The 10,298-nt window shown below is 37.6% G+C and overlaps 1 protein-coding gene across 1 annotated transcript in view; it reads left to right on the top strand.

Moving 5' to 3' along the window:
* LOC118332210 (zinc finger protein 618-like) overlaps positions 1 to 10,298 on the top strand; it is a gene marked incomplete at its 3' end in the record, with an annotated part of 20,325 nt that overhangs the window by 3,409 nt on the left and 6,618 nt on the right. Inside the window, 3 exon segments of the mRNA XM_035667383.1 lie at positions 8,201 to 8,540; positions 9,223 to 9,300; positions 9,601 to 9,645. Of these exon segments, the coding sequence (XP_035523276.1) occupies positions 8,228 to 8,540; positions 9,223 to 9,300; positions 9,601 to 9,645 (436 nt within the window).

The following is a 10,298-nucleotide window of genomic DNA, read 5'->3' on the forward strand; positions in this document are numbered from 1 at the left end:
GGGTGAAGGGGGGGGGGGGTTATCCATTTCTCTGCATTATTGCTTTTTGAAATCATTGGTCATACACCATCTTGGAAGACATTTATTACAGAGGACAGGGAAATGTGCATTTGATTAAAGAAACAGGGAAAGCAAAGCATTTTAGTGTGAAACAGGTTTTGGTCACCCCTTGCTCCTTGTCACTGACTCTGCTCTGGTTAATGCAAACATGCAGTGAAAGCAGTGATTGAAGTGACCCCCTCCATCCCCCATTTTAGCCGATTCCTATTTTTAATCCCTCCAGAGTGGAAACATTTTCATGAGCCTTAAACAAATTTGTATTTTATATTTGGAATCGCTATTCCAGTCTACTTCACATGCAGAGCACAGTGATTTTTGGCAATGCAAGGTACAATTCAAAGTAAGAAAATTTCTCTAAGTTAGTTGTGTTTGTTTTTTTGCTTTAACCTAGCACAGTGATTGATTTACTTCATTATTGTGCAGAGGCAGATACTGTACTGCCCAAATATAGGCCAATTATTTTAAGTACCTCGACTAAGCGCTGAATTCTGAACAGAGGTATGTCCTAGAGATGTTTTTCTTGTATGCCTAACCTCCTTATTCTGTAACCCTAGATACATTTAGTACACTGATATAATATGTTGTTGTTAATATGCATGCATTGACATGTTAAAACACAACTAGGCCAAATCATGAACAGAAAACTAGTTTAATTCATTTACATAAGTCACAAAGCCACCTGCACCTTCTTACTTCTGCCTATTACAGTGATAGTATCTTTAGATCTTGATATGCAAATAGCATTTGATTATTTAAATGAATTATGTTTCCTGGTCTTGTTGTATTTATCTCAATTGGTCTTTTGTTTTAGTTGGTTTAGGTTGTCCTTTATTTGTGTGGAACATCAAGCAAATGTACATCTGGTTTAGATTTCCATTCTGCTTGGTGCTGTAGGTTACAGCGTATCAGAAGCCTCAGCCTATGAAAGAACAGAAGGCCAGATGGCTAATTTTGCATTTTGACTTTAATTAGAGGAAAACAAGCCACAACAGGCATTTCATATATTCAGGGTATGCGTTCAGAATGTTGCACAGGAAATATTACATGGATGACTAAGGGATTGATCTAATTCACATACGCATGTTTCCTTGCTATTCTTTCATTTGATTACAGATAATAAAAGTCAGTTGATTTTTGTTTAAGAAGGCTGTCATAGATGCGTTGCTTTGTTTGCCCCACAGTAGGTATACTCGGATCAATATGAATCAATATCAGCCGATATCCATTACAAATTACTCAACTGGCAGTTTTGAAAGTAGCTGATCAAAAAAAAACCCAACATAGTGATAAAATAGGTGAAGCAGCAGATTGATTTCACTGCTCGAATCCATCATGGCTGCTCGATCTCCTTCTCACAGCTGTCAGAGGCAGCTTATGCTTCTCTCTAACCACACACAGACTTGAGGTGGCCTCGTTGACCACTGTGTGAGCATGTGCATCCAACTCTCTCCTGTCAGCTACAGAATAGGCTGGTAGTGAACAGTGAGCACTAGGTACCTTTTTGTTAGCATGCTATGAGCAAATGGTGCTAACAATATTTCCTGTTATTCTTCTAAACAAACGAGTTTTTAAAGGCGACAAGGAAGAGAAAGTTGCTGAATGGCTGAATATATAGAACAGTGGTGGAAGAGCTATTCAGTTCCTTTGCTTAAGTAAAGTATTAAAAGTAAAAATGCTTGTTTTGCAGTACAATGTCCCAATCATATATGACTTTGAATGCTAATGCAACAATGTATAAGCAGCATTTCACGGTTGTAGCTGGTTGAGGTGGAACGAGTTTACCGTCAGGTAGTTTTATCCAGTGGATTCCAACCTAGGGGTCAGGCCTAAGGGTCAGAAGATAAGTGTGTGGGGTCATGAGATGATTAATGGAGAGAGCCTAAGAAGAAAAACAACGTTGTGCTACGCTAAATCTGTTTTCATTTTTTTGGACTTTTCTCTAATCGTTTCCTTTTTGGGGAATAATGGATAATTTTACCTCTGTTGGCTTCAGATAGTTATTTAAATGAAAGCATGTGCGAAATTTACAGAGGACATGTGCCCTAAATGTGGCAAAGGGCCCCAACCAGAGACAGATTTTTGTAAGGGGTCACAAGACAAATAGTTGGGAACCACTGGTTTAATTTGACGTGTGCTATAGAGCTGGGTATTGCCAATGATTTCCTGAATTGATTTGATTCCAGTTCACCAGGTCCCAATTTGTTTTGATTTCCTATTTAATTTGATTGACAGTATACATTAGGTTAGGAATTCTTTCAGTTGCAATACCAGTTTTGCTTGTATATGAAAGAAATTTTCAAAGAACTGAGGCTGCAAATTGTACAAGCAACCCTCTAATCTGGTGCGTTATTCAAAATATTAACATTTACATTAATAATTAACCCTAAAGCAGTTGCATTAATGTACTTTTTATTCAAAGTTTTCTCGGATTTAGTGGCATCTAGCGGTGGAACTCTGTTGCTTCACCCTCCCCTGAAAAACATGACTGCCCCTATCTAGAGCCAGTGTTTGGTTTGTCCCTTGTGGGCTACTGTATAAACATGGTGGTTCAACATCGCAGCGTTGTAGATAAAAACGTCTCATTCTCAGGTGACAAACATAACAATTCCTATTTACATGTAATTATACAATAATGAAAACATTCCTATGAATACTATATTGCGTTTCTGACATTAGATCCTCCTAAATGTTACAAACGGGACCTTTCAACATGTCCAACTCACTACTTTATTCAACACAATATAGTGCAACTCTACAGTCAGTGAGTATTGAATAACCAGATAAAAACATTACAAGTACTTTCTTTACTGCAGAGGGTGTGGTGCAGACACGTACGCGTAATGTGGCCAAAAGTGTGTTATTACTTTTAGTTGGCGTGTCAGCCTTATATCTGTGTTTGGATTCGTATGGTCGTGGGTGATAAATCATATATGACTATATCATACGTGATAGCTCTTATCAGTCTTCATAGTTTTTAAATCCAACCAGACATCTGCTTTCAGGCTTGGCAGTCTTCAGCGGAGCAGCTGCCGCCATTTTTAAAAAAATGTATTGGAGGTTCACTTGTTATGAGACTAACAGGGTTACGGCTTCATGCATGCACAGGAGAAGGTATATATTAAGAGATCGATCTCTGGATTTTACGTGTTGATATCGGATCATTCAAACAAAGATACATTTTAATTTTTTTTTAAACCCAGCCCTAATGTGTTGTATTTTATATCCTTTTTAGATTCAATGTAAAATCTTAATTTGTAAAGTAACTTTTTAAGTCAAATAAATGTAGGGGAGTAAAAAGTGCAATATTTCTATAAATATAATAACGCATATACAGACCAACGTACAAGTAGCTGATTGGTTTTGGATCAGCTGTTCTGAATTATGTTCAATCCGTTATTGGTTCCGGCCATAAAAAAGCTTTCAGTATGACCTTTACTCAACATCTCTGAAGAACTCTATTGAAATGGTTTCCATTCAGTAAGTGACATGGTCATTGCATCTCCTTTCGTGTTAATTTAATGGTTTAATGATAAATGCATCAAAGATAATAGTCACTGTATTTGTGCTGTCATCGTATGTTTTGGCTGGAATTTAAGCTGACAGAAGGCCTTTACCCAATCATTCATAAAAGAACAATGATGACACATAGCTTTTTGTATGCGTGGGGGATTAGTCACGCTAGAAATTCTTCATACCAGTGTAAGTTCTGCCAGAACACCGCCAAATACTGGTGTTGTCGACTTTGAAATTGCTTCCCTTAGGCTACGTTTTGAAAAAAGGCTGAGACAGAGAGGCCCTGCTTAACTGTATTTTTCATGACACACTGTTAAATTTGCACAGAAACACAGTTTTCACACAGCGTTTTCAGCCAGAGGAAGATTATAAAAACATAGCCATTTACCTTTTAATAGCTTTAAAAAAAAAAAGACAATCCGCATACTGTAGTTAAGCTTTTCAGTCTAGACTCGGTAGGTCTAGTAAAAATGGAAAACAGGCCTCACGAAATTTTAATTTCCCATATACTTTAAGCAAACTTGCCTGCATAGAGAAGCTGGCTCAAGGCTGAACTTAAACTGCTGCCATACTGGAGCTGTTTGTTTTGGCAAAAAAATTCCTCCCATAATCTTTCTGCATTTACATCATTTCTTTTTCCATGAGTCAGAAAATGTTAAAGTTGAGACATTTTCACTTGCAGGTGCTATTTATTTTTGTGGTTATCATTTTTGCTGTCAAAGTGGCTTCAAACACAAATGGTGTTTCATGTGGAATTACACCGATTGAATGAATGACTGAGTACTGTGGACTGCATACCACCGCTGATACTACCCACTGCAACAAGCCTTGTAAGGAACATTTTGTAGCTTTTATTATAGGTGCATTCTGTAATATAAACAGTGGCTGAAATTAACACCTGCCAAGTGCCAAATGTGAGTATATTTTAAGTTTAAATCTCGGAAAGCTATCTGTCACACCGTTGGGTAAATGTTTGTACCAAAATAGTCATGTAATAATAATCTATGTGGAGAGTCTCTGCCGTATTATGGTGTAATTTTCGGACACTGTCTGTAGCTATGCTAAAATTTACTCCTCTTTTCAGTGTGACAACTACATTTATGGTGATACCAGTGTCATAATTTTATGGTGTTTCTCTGATTTATAGCTTAAGTAAAAAGTAATGAACATAAATATTACCCGACACGCAACTATATAATTGCTGCTGCTGTGTTAAATATTAAATAAAAGGGACATTCTGAATAGATAATCATATGTGATTGTTTTTTGCTTCGATCCATAAATAGGATGCATATTTAAACTTTTTCAAAGTTTTTTTTATTACTTTTTTTGGTCTTTTATTGCCTTTTTAATTGATAGCGACAGCTGAAGACAGACAGGAAAGGGGGGCAGAGAGAGGGGATGACACGCAGCAAAGGGCCACAGGTCGGATTCGAACCCTGGGCCACTGCAGCAAGGACTCAGTACATGGTCACCAGCTCTACCAGGTGGGCTAACCGGGTGCTCAACTTTTAAGTTTTGTAATTTGTTTTAAAATAATTGAGATTTTTTTCTGTTAATTGTTTGGTCTATAACAAAAAAAGAGAAAAATGAGTACAAGCTGATCAAATATAAAATTATGGATCATTATTATCCTATGTTCTGAAAGAATAAATGTACTATAATGTAATACAAGGAAAGAGCATCAGAATTCTCACATTTAAGCACCTGGAGCCAAAGCTTTGAATTTCTGCTACGACGAATTAATTATCAAAAATAGTTGCTGATCTTTTTAATAGTTCAATCCACAGTGAAGTTTATGTTGCCTTATATTTAAAAAGTTAAAATTTGGTTATGCTGTAAAATAGCCTGCCGATCCAATACTGGTATTTCTTTATTCTTTTTTTTAATACAGTGCTCGGTGCCGAAGTACATAAAATCAACCTAATGTATATTCTTGACAATTGAATAGCTGTACGTTGCATTAAGAAAAAAATGTCTTCATAAAAGCTTATTCCTTAATTTTTTTACACAAAGTATAAAATAACAAACGCTCTCTGTAATCTTTTTGGTCTTATCGCTGTCTGGAAGGAGAATCTCTCTCCAGTGTTTGTTGCTTTAGTGCAGCCTTTGCCTGAGTTACCTGAATGAACAGTCTGTATTCTGCTGAGTGTGTATTTCTGTTGTCTGTATATCTTTTGCGTGGATTACGTTAATTAGTTAATCTTACTGGCCTGTTGTTTGCGGGGCTTTTGTTGCACCTGCAGTGGTGTGTTGAGGGTGGCTGTGTTGGATCTCTGCTGCTGTCCGTGCTCCCAGCAGAGGCAGCACCACCTGCGGTGAAACTCTGCAGCGGGCGGTGCTTCTCCTGCTCTCACACTGACACAGAGCTCAGAGTGGAGAGGCAGACAGCGTAGAGAGTTGGTTATGGTTATGGCTGCACCGTGCGTGAACTATTCATAAGTAAAAACAACTGACGTAACAACAAAGGATCAGATATTAGGTCAATAAAACTCAATAAAGCCGATACTAACAGCTGTAACGACTGGCGCCGATACCAACCATTGAGATTAGATCGGCACATCCCTCATATCTCTTAACCTTTAGAATACACTCTGTGGCCACTTTATTAGGCATAATCGTCATATTATGTCATAGAGGTGTTAATTCAGTTACCTGTTATGCTATGACCTCATGATAAATATATAATTAAATTAACACATTTCCGACAATGTCAAGCAAGACTGAAAGTTATAAAGCATCATTATCTCTTCCCCTTCACACAATAGATTCCAATAGTAACCAGTATGAAATGCAATACATTACTTTTTATTTTACTACTGGTGGTAATAAGGCCATGATTAAGTTTAACAAAATGTTTCACAGAGGTGTTAAGTCCTCCCCTGTTACCCAGCACACTGTCACACATTGGTTTCCCCAACTTTTAAAGTGCTTCCCAAAGACTATACTGAACCAAGCCATTGGCACAGAAAAGCTTGGTTTTACACTTTTAATGTATTGACACATGCATACACATATGAAAGTTTAAAGATGCGTGGCTTAAATTTGTATGAGCCTCTGGTTAAAGCTGTATGAGCCTGGCTCATAAGTTCGTTGGTATCATGGAGAAGCTGTCTGGTTCATTTCTTTAGTAATGTTCAGTAGTTGGAGACATTTTCTCTTTTCAACAGCAGTACTTATTCACAGGTTTTAAAATGCATAACAAGGTCCCATTGATAACCTGTGAATATAAACACAGCTTGTTAGCAAATTCTGGCTCGCACTGTCTGTCCAGACAATGTGGATCACATTACACTGGTGTATACAGTTGCTGTACACATTATGCAACTCGTGAAAACCAAACAATGTAAAAAAAAAAAGTAATATAAGGGTAATTGAAAACCTAAAATGTAAATGCCTTTTAAAACAGGAAATACAAAAAAATAAAAACACTAAAAAGAAATACTAAGAACTACTGCTAAAATACTAATAAGAAATTGTAAAGGAAACTAATGTGAAATTGAAAAGGACAGTCTCTTCAATGAAACTGAAAAGAAAAAATGAGCATAGCAGAAAAGGTGAAATGGATCAAATTAATTAAATGGAGTGCTTTCTTTTATATTTGGCCCCAGGGGATGAATCCCGGCTGTGGTGAGCCCTTGACCTCTTCTGTAGCACCACTGGGAGGTCAGATTTTCCTTGTCCAACAATTTTGTTTATTACAAGATACAACTGACTGAATACTCATGAAATATTCTTATTCTCTATTTATTTTGATGAAACACAGTTTACAATTGTACATAGAATCTACCTTAAAATCTGTGAAGGAAGTATTAGGAAATCAAACAAACACACAACCTTCAGTTTGCTCATACTGTATAATGGAGCTGACAGTACTTTTTATTTAAGGTGAGCAATTTGAACTGAAATCCCTAAATGTTTTGTCATTGTCAACATTATCCAATTCACGGGTCTGTTTGCTGAGGCTTCTTGGTCGTGTGTCATATCCAAAGAAAGGTGTATGTGGGCTCTGAAAAGGCTTGTTGTTGCTGTATTGGTGCGCTATTATTAGAAGACCAATTTCCCCTCTTTCCATAATATCAGTCATCCTGGCATAACTCTGTTTTGCTTGGTTGCATTTTGAGCACATTCTCTTGACAAGCCCTTTTATAGCCCTGTGCAGAAGTGGCAAGTTGTGTAATTTGGATATTTCTGAAATTAGAGCATTTGGGTGTCACAAAGCTGTGGAATTTATGCCATCAAAGGTCGCTTATGAACAGTTAAGCCACTCTGTTCATTCATGGCCAATAAGAATTTTTCTTTCTTTCTTTCCTTGAAATTACACTGTCACAGATACATTACCGTTTTGTTGATCCTGTGCATTTTTAACGCACACATCTCTTACATATTACGGAAAAAGAGGGTGGTTGTCTTACAGTTTGGGTTTTTCTAGACTTTCAATAGTTGTCAGATGCAGGCTACTGCTTATTATGTGCAGCTTGCTTTAAGGTAATTAGGTACCTAGGTAGGTGCAAATCAAAGCTGATACTATAAGTTGAGCAAAAAGTTGTGCCTGAATCAAGACTGTATCATTACAGGACAGTAAAATATAGTCTTGTCGGTCTCTCTGTTTATCTCCCTGATACAGAAGCACAGGCTCAGAGGAGGTGGAGTCATGAGTGCACAAGAGGCACCCAATCCTGGGAAGGAGCAGGCGGACGGTGGGAGTGCAGCCACAGATGGCCCTTCACCAACCTTAGGCCCAAAGTCCAAGAATACTAGTTCGCCACCTGTCACAATAAAGAAAGAGCCTGGAACCTCGGAGACGAGTAACGGCAAAGTGGGTGATGCCAACCCTGCTGAGATCTGCGTTGTTATTGGAGGAAATGATGGAGGAGCAAGTGGAGGTGGATCCCGTAGAGCTCAGACCGAGGGTATGTTTGCCCTTGGTACTCCTCCTCCAACGAAGAGCACAGACTCATGCATAGGTGTGTGAATATACATATGGATATATACACTTGCATTTCCTAACTGAAATCTTGTCTGGCGTCTCTCGACCCTGACTGACAAAACAACACGAACAAACTGCGCAGCATTTAAAAATGACATTTAAAAGATTTTTGCAGTGTCTCTTCAGAAACTATGTCCTGGTTACTCAGGAAAATCCACTGACCTAGCTGTAAGCGTATTTTTTTTTTTTGGAACTACTTTCTACAAAAGGCCCCCTATGAAAAGTGTATTGTTGCTGTTAAATGTTTTATATGTAATCTTCTAATCCTGTGAGCACAATTGAAATGTCATTAACCTTCATTTTATGTAGTATTTAGTATTTAGTATTGGGGCAGCTAAAATCTTAACAACATATCTCAAAACTTGGGTGGATAAAGCCAAGAGTACCTGCATGGCTGGAGACCGTACTATTAGGGGTAAATGAGAAAATATAGGGTTGTAACTTATTTAGAACATTATTAGATTATTGGTAATATTTTTGTTGAATATTTTTCTAATGTTACTCTAATGTTTTCTGTGATAGATATTCACAGTAGTTATGATGGGGACTAAGATAACGAGACAGAACTGAGTTCTTAAGTTTTATTATATCCTATTTACATGTACTCCTGATAATACTGCCACCTTGTTTTTATGACAGTGTTTTGAATTCTCATGCAGGTTCCTATGTATGTGGAGTATGTGGGAAGAAGTACAAGTACTATAACTGCTTTCAGACACACGTCAGGGCACACAGAGGTAAGAGACGTTATTATTTTTTAGTACCTATGTATTTACATAGTCTTTATGAAAGAGCCAAATAATAAGTGACTGCTCGCTGTGTTTTTCCTCTCTGGACAGTATGGTCCTAAAATTATTCACTTCGTCAACATGAGTCATGCATGTCCTGTTTTGGCCGGGAATTGTATTTAATTCATTTTATTTTTTGGCCTCTGAATGGTTTAATGGGAAGTGGAAGCCATGAGCAGATATGAGCACACATACATCTATTCACAGATTTCTCTAAGGCTGAATTATTATTATTTTTTTCTCCTACAGAATCCGAGAGCATGGTTGGAGACGGTCTACCCCCGACACCCAACAGTATGTACACTTTAGCACGCTCATCCAGTGAACACACTCAAGTTTATTAGCATGCCAGCACAAGCTGTTTATTTCAAACTTGGCTCATTTAACAAACATTATGTTGTTTTAGTATATATCTTTTACATCTTCTTAAAAACGCCCTAAAAATAATACACCACAACCTATCACTAAACATAGTACCTTAGTCTCTATGTGACTTGGCAGGCTAAAAGCCATATAATTTACCCCAGTTGTCCCCCTCTCTCTCGCTCTCTCTCCCCCATCAGTCTTGTCTCCTCACTGTAGACGCCTTCCCATATGTGACATCCTAATATCAAGTACTCGTAAGTAGGGCTGCAGCTATTAGTAAATTAAGTAATTGATTATTCCATTAATTAATCAGATAAGAAATACTTTTGCTATATTTAAGCAATAGTAGCAATAGTTAATATACAACAGAGAAAATAAGACAATTTTTAAATTGGTTTTAGTGTTTCCTCTATGATTTTTTCCAGCAGCAGAGGAAAGGCTTCTGTTGTACCCCCACTGTGCTGGTAGTGCAGTATTTTTAAAGTGGGGTATTAGTACTTTTACTTAGAAAAGGATGTGATCCTTCCTCCACCCACAGCCTAACTGCAACTGTGTGTTCTGCAGCCTGCTGTTTTAGAGGG

Source organism: Morone saxatilis, unplaced genomic scaffold (assembly GCF_004916995.1).
Source record: "Morone saxatilis isolate NCDOM2014 unplaced genomic scaffold, NCSU_SB_2.0 Contig21, whole genome shotgun sequence".
NCBI classification, from domain to species: Eukaryota; Metazoa; Chordata; class Actinopteri; family Moronidae; genus Morone; species Morone saxatilis.